Genomic DNA, 13902 nt, shown 5'->3' on the forward strand with positions numbered 1-13902 from the left:
TTTTTACCAAATTTTTTTTTTTTTTTTTGGTGAGAGAGAATGTTGAGCTGTCAATGTTGTTGTTCCTGATGAATGTGGACAAGATTTGGTGTGCTCAGGGTAGGCGACTGATGCAGTTGAGAACAGAATATTTCTGTGTACGAGTGTGTGTATGCTTGTTTAATTGTGTATAGATCCAGTAGGTGTGGGTGGGAGAGTTGAAGAAAGACGGAGCATGAGAAAGAGAGAGGGGGAGAGAGAGAGGGAGAGAAGTGTGTAAAAAAAGAGAGAGACAGCAAGACACAGATTCACAGAAAGAGAGAGAGAGAGAAGAGAGAGAGAGAGAGAGAGAGAGAGAGAGAGAGTGAGAGTGAGAGAGAGAGAGAGAGAGTCTATGAATTGATTCGCTGGTGTTTCCCTGGTGGACATATTTCATGGTTGTGATGAAGGTACAGTACACAGGATATACGTACTATAGTGCAGTCAAAAATTTGTTGCGCAACTTATCTGCAAATATCTTTTTAATGGGTGAATCAAATCACCCATACTTTGCACAGCAGCTTGTATCAATTTGCAATAACCGAATTATATTTTTCCACAAAAATTGAGGCAAAATTTTAAAACTTTTCTTCGTTACCGTTAATTTATATAAAATACTACAAATCTCCTTCTCGCGGAAAATGGAATTGTTCACAGCACTTCCCGCTTCTCACACATATTTTGCGTACTTTTTTCCACAAGAGACCTTTTCCCTGTCAATTCTCCGTTCTGTTGTGATTTCACTACACGATGGCATCCAAGAAGTGCTGCAATATTGATGCGTTATCGGACGAAAGCGATGATGAGCCGTTTCATGGGGTTGAATCAGACATTGAAATAGGTGAATTAGATATGATGATAGCGATGCTGACCCTCCATTTTGTGTGTGGGAAGGTAAAAGAAGGCAAAGATTACCTGATTCTAGAGCTAGATTTACTAGTAGTGTGCCAGGATCTATAAGTCCTAGATCTAGATCTACCATTTCTCAAAAAATAGTTTTTTTTTAAAACCCTGTCGCATTGTAAAGATATTCGGCATGGGTAGTGTAGCTTACACTAAAGCGTGTAAATGCACAGCACACAAAATTTCAAATCCTTAAGTACCGGTACAATAGTTTTTAAGTTACGATCTTTTTTTAAACACTGTAAAAACCCTGGCAGACCACCGCTGTTGAGGCACCACTGGCCTGGCAGTCAGTGAGTTAAGAGACGGCTGAGGCAGGCGACTGTAAGAAGAGGCTTATAATTCGCTGATGAAAATCTGCAGGTTATGAAAGTGAAAGTAGGTTATTTTGTTTTATATTTCAATTGTGCAACCAAAGGAAACATGTTGGAGATGTTGGTGGAAACTCTCAAGAATTCTTTATGTACATAGTGTATTCATGTAACTGATTTCGATTGTTGTATACTTTTGTGAATTGCAAGCCATTATGTGTGCCCATGTAAATATATTGCTGTAAGTTTTTTTTCATGGAATTTACATCTGTGATCATGTTTTCAAATTTTCTGGTTTCTAAGGAAGCAAAAGAGTACCGGTACCAGAGAGAATGAATCAACATCAACTTCCATTAAGCTTTCATTTCGCCATATATGTAATAACATTGGAATAAATATCATGCACTAACTTTCAAGTTGTGTTTGTGCTGGTCTTTAGCGGGTGAAAAATTGGCGTGGTTGGGTTTGTTTGTTTCAGTAGAGGTTTTACGGCGCTCGCAAATGCATAAGGTCATATGAGCGCCAAGGGGTGGATGTCAACAGAGAAGTCCAAATGGAGAATCAGGCTTTCTCTGATCACCTATCTAGCCTCAATGTGGCGTCTCTGGCCTAGTGGTTAGGCTACCGGACTCGTAATCATGAGGTTGTGGGTTTAGGGGTTCGAGCCACGGGCCCGATGTTGTGTCCTTAGGAAAGGCACTTTACATGAATTTTCCCCACTTCACCCAGGTGGGAATGGGTACCCAGCTATAGACAGTGAAAGATCTTGTCAGTTTGTTAGTGTTTGAGCGCTTAACTAGCTGCTTGCACTGCATGCTTCCCGGGAAGCTGAGAATGTTTCTGAGTGTTATTCGGTCTGCTGGGGTAAAAATATAGTGTCAAGCCCATAGAGCTTGCTTTCGAGTGGTGACATGAGCTATACAAATGCTATTTATTATTATTATTAATAGCACAAAGTCTGCTTCGACTATTAATTAAGGCACCCCAGAAATAGCAGTTCACAAGAAAGTGACAAACAAACAAAAGAAGTAGAGAAACTTTTTTGAGTACCTGCTAATCTATTGCACTTAAAATGTTTTCAAAAGGGTGGGAGTTTTAACACCCTTGTTGAGTGGGGGAATCAACTTGGATGAATGTGTGGATTCTTCTTTGCGAATATTATATCAAAGTGTATCCAGACTATGTCTTCATCATCATGTAGGCCTTCACTCTGATCGGGTACAGAAATCAAACAGAATATATATATTATATAATATATATATTATATAATATATATATATATATATATATATAAATATTTTAAAAAAATTATTTAAAAAAAAAAAAATTAAAAAAAAAAAAAAAAAAAAAAAAAATATATATATATATATATAATTAAGCTCATGTGGTAGGCCTACACACAATGGAATTGACCTAAGTTTATTTGGAACAAAAACATATTTTTTAAAATTAGAAAATCAGTACCAAAGTAATTCATCTATCATGTTGAATTAACGTTCTTATTAAATAAAAGAAATGGGAGGTAGTGTGGTGAAATCAGGTGCTCGTCAAAATAATGAAATCGAAGAAATAATTTTTCTGTATGTTTGACAATTTTTTGTGAATTTTTTTTTCTGGCTCAGAACCTTTCGTGTCCATATAAAAACACATTTCCAAGTGAATTTCACAGCAACACGTTGATTAAAAGCACAAAGTCTGTAATTTAATCGTTTTCAGGGACTCTCGAGCTTTTGAAATTGTCAAACTTTGGCGGCGATTTTCTCGCTAATTTTACCTCTGAAATCAGGAGACCCACACCTCCTTCAATTGCAAATATCTCGACTTCTATTCATGATAGAAGAGCATTTTTTTCAACGAAAATAAGACATATGAACAAGTACAAGCTTTAAAATTATACCTATAACTTGACTCCATATGCCCAAAAATTGACGAGCGCCCGTCGAGATACAAATGTTACGAATATTCAAAAAGCTTACACAAATACAATGATTCATTAGTCAACATATTTCATGGGGCAACAGCTCAACTATCGTAACTCTGGTTTTTTTTAATTCCTCAGGAGGAGCAAAAAAAACCCTGATATTTCACCTCTAAATCCATCCACAATACCTGCAATTTAACTTTAAATTACTTAAACACTTTCCATCCACGCAGCGTGCAGAGTGCACAACCTTGATCCCGGCATATGAGGATATAGACGGGCTACATCATTAGGCCTACTATATGTAGCCTACCTGTATCCCTGCAAAAATACCCCAACCATTATGAAGTTTTCAGCATATTGAGAAAATTGAACGAGACGATCACGTTTACCAAAAAAAGGAATTAGAATCGGAACTAAAAACATTAGATCTATCTATCAGATTCATCACCCAAATTCTCATCACGGCGTAAGTGTAGAGCAGCACTCATTCCAGGTCTACTCGACATCATCATCATCATCCAGAGCCAGATCTGCGACAGACATCGGCAATCATGGTTTTCCATTCATTCCTTTACTAGGATGCTCTCAAAAAAGCTACGTTTCCCTGATCTTTCCCTGTTACCCATTTGTTTAGGTTCCCTACTCGACATTTTTCAAAAAACATCAACTCCAATTGTTGTAAACCTGTCCCCGTGGTTTTATGCACCCCGCCTAATTTAGCAAAATTTGATCATTTTTTGCATAATATCTGATTATTTTCCTTTACCATTCTTTGTTAACATTAACAGAGTCGCATAATTTCACATTTTTTGGCTCAGTTTGCATAATTTCAGAATTTTTCTTGCATAAAATGACGGGTACAGGTAAACAAACTGATTTTTTACCTCAAAGTCAAAGGCCACACAAACCATTCAGAAAGGAAATTATAATAACTTTAACTTTAACTTTAACAAGTGCACATGTCAAAAAAGGGATCACTGCTTAACGTTTTTGTTGCTACATCACACCGTGGCCAATGGGGAAGGCATGGCTTTTTACTTACAGTCGCTGATCGGCGCCAGTGGGGGCAAAGTGTTAAAGGGTATTTTCACAAAATAATCACACAACTCTGAGGTTTTACAGAGCAGGCTCCCCCCCCCCCCCTCCCCCCCCCCCAAACTGCCTTGAACATTTTTTTTTTTTCAAAATGTGAAAAGTGATGGACACCGATTTTTGCCCAACCCCGACTTACGACACTTGAGCTGCTACCCTGAGAGTTATGCCTTTCCAAAAACGTGAGATACCGGGGTTGACAAGTATAAGGACCAAAATCAACTTTATGAAGGTACCGTATTCTAATTCTCCATCAGATCTATATATGTAGCCAAATGATTGCTCTTACAGACTGAGTTCCTGTCACAGCTGTACTGTACGCATGCAATAGTCTTGGTGCTAGGCTGCTTTACATCACAATAACATTGAGTGCGTATCTAACTTACGATTATTATTGTTTATATATATTGCTGCTCATTTATATTATGCATGTGATTGTAAGCCTACTTGTGTGTGCATGTGTGTGCACGTGTGTGCCTGTGTGAGTTTGTATGTGTGTGTGTGAGTGTGTGTGTGTGCGTGTGTGTGTGTGTGTACACGTGGTGGAACACCAAACCAATGTGCCAGGATCTGGACAATAAAGATGTATCTTATCTTATCTTATCTTATCTTAATAGCTAAAAATTTGTTAGTAACAACAATAACAAATACTTAGACCACTTTTCAGCAAAGCTGAGGTTTTATTGTAAAACAAAGAAGACATATTTTTAGAAAATACAGAAATGGCTCTAACACAGGAGGCAAAGCAAATCAAATCTGACTGATGAAATTGTTTCTGGCACATGTTATGAACATACCATAAGTAACATAATAAATTATAAGTAAACTGTTAACTACCAACAGTGTAAACTTTCTTTATGGCGTCGGTGGCCTAGTGGTTAGGCTCTCGGACTCGCAACCGTAAGGTCGTGGGTTCGAATCCCGTCAAGGGCCCGACGTTGTGTCCTTGGGAAAGGCACTTTACATGAATTTTCCTCACTCCACCCAGGTGGGAATGGGTACCCGGCTATAGACAGCGAAAGATCTTGTCAGTTTGTTAGTGTTTGAGCGCTTAATCGGCTGCTTGCACTGTATGCTTCCCGGGAAGCTGAGAATGTTTCGGAGTGTTGTATGGTCTGCTGGGGTAATAATATAGTGTAAAGCGCATAGAGCCTGCTGTTGAGCGGGGATATGCGCTATACAAATGCTATCTATTATTATTATTATTATTGATAAGAACATATAGAGTACGGTATGCCATTGTTACAAATAAGTTTAAGGTTTTTCATAACCCTCATGACATAATAACACATCGGATCATAACAAAGACGACATACTTCAGTTTGGACCCAAAAATTAACATACACTAGATTTCTAATAAGTCCATCGTACAAAATACTTTCAAATAATGAGGCAAATTTACACCTCAATTCAAAGTTTATTTACATTAAAAGTCTTCTCAATTATAATTATGTAATGATTTGTTCAATACAATGACGACAAACTTAAATTTGGGCTCTAAAAAAAATAAATATAGAATCTATGTCTATGTGACACGACGCAGTAGAATCAGGCTCTCGTCAACTTTTGGGCATCTGGAGTTATTGGTATCATCTTAAAGCTTGTTCATTTGATTATCTTTTGACGGAAAAAAATACACGCATATCTTGAATAGAAGTCGAGATATTTGCGATTGATGAAGCAGGTTGAGGTTGCCGGGTTTCAAAAGTAAAATTAGCTAAAAAATGGCTACCAAAGTTTGGTGAATTCCAAAGCTTGATAGTCCTTGGAAACTGAAAATTTACATTTTTTGTGGCTTAAATTAATGTTTTTCAGTAAGATCCACTCAGAAATATGTTTTTCAATTTTAAACGGATGCAAAAAGTGTTGAGGCAAAAAACAAAAGTAAAAAAAACTGGCCAAACTGGAGGGAAAAACGCCAACAATTTCATTATTTGGACCAGCGCCTGATTTCACCACGATGCCTCACATTATTGATCAGGCATTCTCATAAAACACTTTGCATTAAATATAAGACTGTTTTCATAATATGCATACACACACACATACACACACAAAATGACAAACTCACACACACACACACACACACACTTCATCATGTCCAAATAGCGGTTCGGTTTTCACCGTACAGATATCTGTGAGGCACTCTGGTTTATTGACAGGTTTCACGTCTTCCTCCTCTGTACAGATGTCATATAATCCGCTTATATCTATATATATATGATTTGGGAAGTGGATTTGACGTCGAATAGATAAATAAAAATGTCGAGGGGGAGGGGGGAGGGGGGATCCAGTGAGCTTGTCACCAGCCTTCTTCACTTTAATTTTGTGAAAAATTGTTTGATGGACGTTTGCTTTTTAGGCCGCTGAGTCAGTTCATCGATCGCATCTTCAGCAGACATTAGAATAGAGAACAGCTTTTCACCCTGCTCATGCTGCTGGGCATACTGCATCAGTTTCTTCATGGCATCCTTTGCCTCATCGGCGGAAACTTTTGCCCCTGGTTCGATTTCGCCGTCGTCTTCTTCCGATTCTGACTCCTTTGTGTCTGAGATGCTGTTAACTCTCTCACTGCTGACTGACATTTCCAATGCGGTCTCAACCTTCGTGTCGAAACAGACATACTCCTCCGCAGTTATGGTCACTACCGCAGACTCTCGCAGCCTGTCAAAAAGCTCCCCCATCACCGACTCCCCTGCGTCATCGGCCACCCTCTGTGTGTCTGTGTCATTGACTTCTTCTCGACTAGAGTTGGGCGGACCGGTGTCCAGAAAACCAGCACGCCGAAAGCAGTTTGCGACGGTTTTTCTGCTCACACGATCCCACGCCCACCGCATGTAGTACAGTGCATCGAGCACAGAGATGTGAAAGGCACTCGAGTCACCAGAGGCTGACTGTCCACCACTGATGTAGGCCAAGAACCTCTTCACCACCTTCTCCCTGTAGTGCCGTTTGAAGGAATGTATAATCCCTTGATCACAAGGCTGGCTGTGGCTGCTCCTGTTTGCTGGCCAAAATTTCAGTCTGATTGCTGCCAAGCCGTATACCACTGGATGGGATGGACATTTGTCGACAATCATCAGAATGGACCGGCCTTGAATTAAAAACTTACGATCCAGTTTTCTAAGCCAGTCTTCAAAAATGCCGGACGTCATCCATGCCTTTCTGTCGGCACGGTAGTCGACTGGGAGGCTCTTGGCATTTGAGAAGCACCGAGGCTTTGTGGTTTTCCCAATCACCAGTAGTGGAAGCTTTTCACTCCCGTCCATATTGGCAGCCACCATCACGGTCAGCCTGTCCTTGGCTTGTTGGCCGCCGGTGCACTTTTTTCCTTTAAAGGTATCAGTCTTATCAGGCAAGCATCGAAAAAACAGCCCAGTTTCGCCAGCGTTGAATATGTCTCGAGGAGAATAGTCCTTCAAGAGTGCACTCAGAACAGTCTTCTGCCAATCAGAGACCACAGTCTGGTTCACCGAGGCTGCTTCTCCACTCATTGTTTGGTAAGCAATGCCGTGCCGGCGCCTAAAGCGGTCCAGCCATCCAGGTGAGGCCTTGAAGTCAACGTCTCCGAGTTCAGCAGCAATTAACTCGGCTTGAGTTTGCATGATCGTCCGAGATATAGGGGCATTGATGCTTCGAGCTTGCTTACACCATACAAACAAAGCTCTATCAACGTCGGCACTGCCACATTTCCGCTGTCTTTTGCGTTCGGGTTGCAGGTCCCTAGAAGTGAGGCTTTCGATCTTCTCTCTGTTTTTCACTATGGTGGACAGAGTGTTATGAGGAATGCCGTACTTGGCAGCGATTTCTTTTTTTGATAGCAGTTTCTTGTCAACATCAGCAAGAAGTTTAATTTTCATCTCAATGCTAAGGTTTTTCCGTTTCATGGTCATGGTGCCACTGGACGAAAAGGAGAGGCTTAGCAATCCTGCTGGAACAGAGCAGTAGTAGAAAATGTGTCCACTTTCTGCAATGTACGGTGAGAGAATGAACATGAGTGAAGATGTGAAGCTAAGAATAGATCTCTAGCTCCACTAAGATGATGTAGGCTTACACAACTACACAGTGAAAGTAACAAGAGGCAGGGGGGGTTGGAGTTACGATACCAAAGACCGAGCAACACGAGGCACACACTACACCCCAGCGCAAACTTTGTTGTAGCATCCTTGTAATAGGCCTGTTTATTACAGTTTATGGCCGCTTGCTGGGGAAAATGGATGCAAGGTACTGACTCACTGACCGTGGCACTTGCCAGTGACAGGCTGAAAATTGGGAAGCGGGATGAGCGATCGCGAGTGGGGGTAGGGAGGTGATGCCCAGCACGCGAGACGCTCACGCCTGTGTGGCACTGTACTGTGTTGGAGACTACACTATGTAGGCCCTACATGACCTACTAAAGCCTGATGTGTCGATATAGGGTACTTGGCGGGTATGCGGACTTAATGAAGAACCAATGCGTTGACAGTTAGCGTGGCTTTTTCCCCCACTTATGTTTGTGGGCTTCGCCAGGTACCCAGGAAGCATGTCGATAAAGCACAGTGGGCCTGAAAAAAGCGATACAAGAGAAATTGTTTAGTGAAGATATTGAAGGAAAAATTTCGTAATTGAAAAATATGTCGATGTAATGTGAAAATGTCCATAAATCAGGTATCGATGTAAGTGGATTTTACTGTAGGCTCATCTTTTAGTGTTTACTACACCGTATCAGAGAGTCAGGCTACTTTCACTTTCAACGTTCAATTTGTCATTTGTCTCGGCCTTGACGTCACACGGACATTCAAAACTGGGCTCTTCTTTTACTGACAGATGTTCCTCATCAACACCCACAGATTCACTTTCCCTACCTATAATGTCATGTTTTACATCTTCCCTTAAACTGTTAGTGTAAAGAGTACCCGTACTAGATCTTGATCTAGTCCCAGAACTAGACGTAAGTTCACTTTTAACAACTATGCTATCAATCCCAAGATTCACACCTTCTCCAGAAGAACAAGGAACAAATAAATCACAAGTTTTCACACATCCACAGCCATTATCATTTCCAGGGATACGTCTAGATATCTGTCCCAGCAGAATTTTATGCAAATTTAGATCGCCAAATTATGCAAGACAAATGAAAAATTTAATGCAAGTTACCGTAAAGCCATTCACATGTTTTGCACTTTTTCAACAAGAATTTTCATGTTTTAAGTACAGAAAAATTGAAAACAGACCATATCAGTATCAGTAATTTTTTGTGTATTTGGAAAAAAAACAGTGCACATCAGTCCAAAAAAAAAACAACCAAAAAATGTAACCTGTTACTTTCAGCTGTTGATATCTATAGAGGGGAAAGAAAAATGGACATCTGGACCTCTGATGCTGGCACATCACTAAAACCAGGGACACCAGTCATACATGAAACATCAGCAGACATGAGAACAACTTTTGTTGGGTTGAAAAATTGAATATATGCTCAAGGCTCAAAATCCCTAACCCATAACAAGGGAAATAACCAACTTGTCACTATACATAATGAGACTTATTACGGTGACTACTTTCGTTTACTTTATTACTTACAAGGCGAGGCGTGAAGTAATTGTTTTGTGAAAAAAGGAAAAAAAAAAGAGAAAAAACACGTGGAATCCCAAATTATAATTTATGCAAATGTTGCAGAATTACGAGAAAAAACGCGGCCGCACAATCACATAAAATCCCACGTAGACAGCTAGATCTGGTCTATACATTGTTGTGTCTTCCTCACAGTTAGCGTCTAGGCATCTATTTGTTTTCCAGAGTACAAAATATCAGCCATCTTTGTTTTTCATAATAGTCACAAAGTCAATGTTTTATCATTTACGTCGACACTTCCATCCGATCTAGGTCTAGCAGTATTCTAACTTTAGCTCACCTGTGAAAGTTCAATAACCGATAACCATACAACATGAAATCCAGCGAGCAAACGATATTTAAATCGTAATTTAAGACAGCTGGGAACAAATTTCTCTGCCAGTCTAGCCATACTTAGATCTAGGTTTGGCCCTATCGACTCAAACCTGTTAATTCCACAGGTCTCATTAGATCTAGGTCTAGTAATTATTCAGGTTCAAATACATGCAAGTCAGTAAGACACCTTTTGGTTTTGTTTGAAATACAAATACTTTTGGCATTGCAAAAATTTCATTTACAATTCAGCCATCATTAAGTACGGCTAGCCTGACAGTCTAGTCGTCCTTAGGTACTGCTAGCCTGGCTGTCTACCCGTACTTAAGTACGGCTAGCCAAGAAGTCTAGCCGTACTAAAGGCCCTATTAACATTAGAAAACAGGAGGTTTAAATTACATGCACAGTCATTAAGGCACCTGGTTTCATCTCAAATACAAATACTTTAGGTACTGCAAACAAAAAATGTATATTTACAATTCAGTGGGCCTATTTTTTTTTTTTATGGTCAGTCTAGCCATCATATTAAGAGAATAAGTATGGCTAGCCCAGCTGTCTAGCCGTACTAGCCAACCAGTCTAGCCATCATTAAGTATGGCTAGCCTCTTCCTTTTAAACATTTCATCAAAGCCTGTCTGGTCTAGCATGGTGGCACTCCCGTACAATAGCGGTTCCGTTATATAGCACTAAATCACACTAGCACAGAGTACTGGGTATCCATTTATAAAAAGATTTAAATAGTCGGGTATAGTATCAATGTTTTATCAGTAGACGTAGATCTAGCCTACAATATGAGCAGTAAAATTTCCCTTGTATAATTTAACAAGGCAAGGGGGGTTTTCAGGGAGGCCACCTCTATTCTCACCCGGAGTGAGAATAGTGCAGGCGAGTCTTGTGGCTATTCTCACCCGGTGCGCGTTCACCAAATTTTGCGTTCACCCTAAACCACAGAATTCTACACTGTTATAACAGAAAAATTGTAGAATTCTGTGCCGTGAACAAACGTTCCATTACAACTGTAGCCTACTAAAAGCGTACAATTTTGTCTGTGGGCAGTGGAGAGAGAGAGAGAAAGAGAGAGAGGAGTAGCGCGAGAATTTCCGGGCAAAACAAAATGGCGACCCGCGTAGTTCGGCTCGATTCGAAAAGTTAAATAGCCGTAGCATCTTTGTAGACAACCCAATTAATTTACTTTTGTGTTTTAACATCATTTTTTAACTTTGTTTTGGTCAATTTGATCGTCCACACCGATAGACAGTATTCAGAAAGAGACAGAGAGAGAGAGAAAGGAAAGGAGTTGATCTTGCTAGAACTTCCGGGCGGGTGAGAATAGCCACTTTCTTTCAGGGAGGCTTGCCCCTGGACCTAACAAAAACATGGGGGGTTTCAGGGGGGCATATTGGACTATACTTTACAATTTGATGTTTTGCAATTAGGTTTGATAGGCTATATCTCTCCATATTCGGCACTGGCATGATGGCGCATCAGAAAGTAATTAGTCTTCTTAGAACCAGAAGTGATCAAAACTAGTATCCCCATACGGGACCGCAATTGTACAGGAGTGCCGACACGCAGAAAATGTATCTATTTCTTGGTCTTAATTTTAACTTCGACCACAACACACCGACTGCCGACTCGTTTTGTTGGTTTCCTTTCAATTTCCAAGTTGGAACGGCGCCCCATTCTGTCCTTTCAATTCACTTGATAGATCTACATTTTTCGTATATTTCATGACAGCATCTCCATATTGCACACATAATTATTCTGATCAACGAATAAAGGTTGCCATGAGGAGGAATGGTCAAACATTCGTTTCATGTTCCAAGTTAGATGCTACAGTACAATGTTCAAGCGTTAGAGACGTTCATTTTGTTTATGAACGATCAAACAAGTATGAAGAGCTTTAGAACAGTTTCAGCAGTATATTAGAGACCGGAAGAACAAGGGGAGGTCTAAGAAACTTATCGCGTTTATAACTTGTTCACTTTCGTCTGTCCGCGTTCGTTGTAACAATTCTTCAGCTCATTAAATTCAATTTACAAATGCGTACGAAGCTTTGGATGGTGCCCCTGTAGGCCAGCGACCAAAACAATTTTTTTTCTTGAATCTTCATTGATTCAGTATAATAATATTAATGTATAAAAAGCTTCTCTAATTTTGGATGCATACACACATTACTATTACATTTACAGGATCACTAAACTAAAGGTAAAATAAATGATTTGCAGTAGATCTAACCATGCCTACTATAATCGTTCATTTGGAGACAGCGACATCTCCCTGCCCCCACATTTCAGTGTAAGCTTGTTGTAGAGTTCCTCCCAACGATGTCTAGACATCTTCCCGTGCATTTCGGAGAAGTTCAACTCTCCCGTCTGTTGGAACATGTTTCTTTGACATAGGTTACATTAAACTATGTGGTATTGACCAAAATACACATCCCAATCTTTAACGTTTTAGGTGTACGCTGCAAATCACCTACTACTCTTTTTACCCACTGTGGGTTTACACCAAAGAAAACGTGTCAGAACCACAATGTTGTTTACTTTCGTCCGTTCGCGAAAAAAACATTTCGTTCACATTTACCAAGATCTATGCCCACAAAACTTCTGGACCAACTAAACAAAAAATATGGTTTCTTTTTTTTTTTTTTTTATCCTGATCGAGTCATAAAAAGTCCCTCTCTTTGCGCCCCAAATTAAAACCCGTTCTTTGGATGTAGACACAGGATCACTAAAATAAATGACTCAAGTCAAGTCACCCTCTCACTATACGCAGTTCCCGACCTCAAAACAGTCTATAGATGGTCTCGCGACGACCTCAAGACGATCTCAAAACAGTCTATAGATGGTCTCGGGACGACCTCCAGACGATCTCAAAACAGTCTATAGATGGTCTCGCGACGACCTCAAGACGATCTCAAAACAGTTCTATATAATAAGTCTCCGGATGGTCTCAAGATGGTCTCACGATCGGATCCGTGAGTGATCTCATCCGTGCCAACACACTACACGCGTACAGGCCAGCTCATTATCAAAATGGCTCCCACCCAAAGTGACGTTACTGAAGCCTGTATAGTTTTGAGCACTTCTCTAAAGAAAAAATAAGGCGAAATAATCATTATGGTGCAAACAATGGCTTCTTTGGCGGGTGGAATTCACTACATGTAACACTAACACGCACCTTTTAAAAGGAACTGACATTGTACTCTGCGGATTATAAAAAAGGATATTTTTACGTACGTGGATAAGGACACACATATCCTGGTCTTTGACTTTGACTTTGAAGAACAAAATCGTAATACTAATACTGTAATTTTGGTGTGAAAATATCTTTTAGACTTACAGCACCAGAAACGTTTCCGCTTTCTACTTTATTATTACCATACAATGTACTCTTTTCTCAATGCGCATCTTAAGTTACTAATTTTGTTTATTAAGCTATTCTGACAAACATTCTTGTCAGAACTTTGCACATATTCAACTAAATTGTTGTATGTGCGGTATCTTAGAAGGGAGTGCTTATTTAGGCCACATCCCAGCCAGCATGATTATGGCGGCCCAAAGTCAATTTGATGTCGGACAAACTTAATGTCCGCTCCCGGCCCGCTGCTGCCGCTGCAGGCGGCTGGGGCTCATTTGCACCTTCGGATTCATATCGGCCCTACGTCGGCCCCGCCGTCGGGAGTGATGTCGGCCCCAGGGCGGCTGCCGACCTATCCATCTATGCCGA

At 40.3% G+C, this 13902-nt stretch overlaps 1 protein-coding gene across 1 annotated transcript; it reads right to left on the reverse strand.

Moving 5' to 3' along the window:
• Window positions 1-6075: 6075 nt before the first annotated feature.
• Window positions 6076-13700, reverse strand: LOC101854342 (tigger transposable element-derived protein 4). The gene is made up of 2 exons (XM_005101988.3): window positions 11795-13700; window positions 6076-8792 (listed from the first exon to the last, which is right to left on the reverse strand). Exon 2 carries the CDS (start codon window positions 8241-8243, stop codon window positions 6564-6566), a length of 1680 nt encoding a protein of 559 aa, XP_005102045.1. The 5' UTR covers window positions 8244-8792; window positions 11795-13700; the 3' UTR covers window positions 6076-6563.
• Between the last annotated feature and the right edge of the window lie 202 nt (window positions 13701-13902).

The sequence above is a fragment of the Aplysia californica genome, unplaced genomic scaffold (genome assembly GCF_000002075.1).
Source record: "Aplysia californica isolate F4 #8 unplaced genomic scaffold, AplCal3.0 scaffold00307, whole genome shotgun sequence".
NCBI lineage: Eukaryota > Metazoa > Mollusca > Gastropoda > Aplysiida > Aplysiidae > Aplysia > Aplysia californica.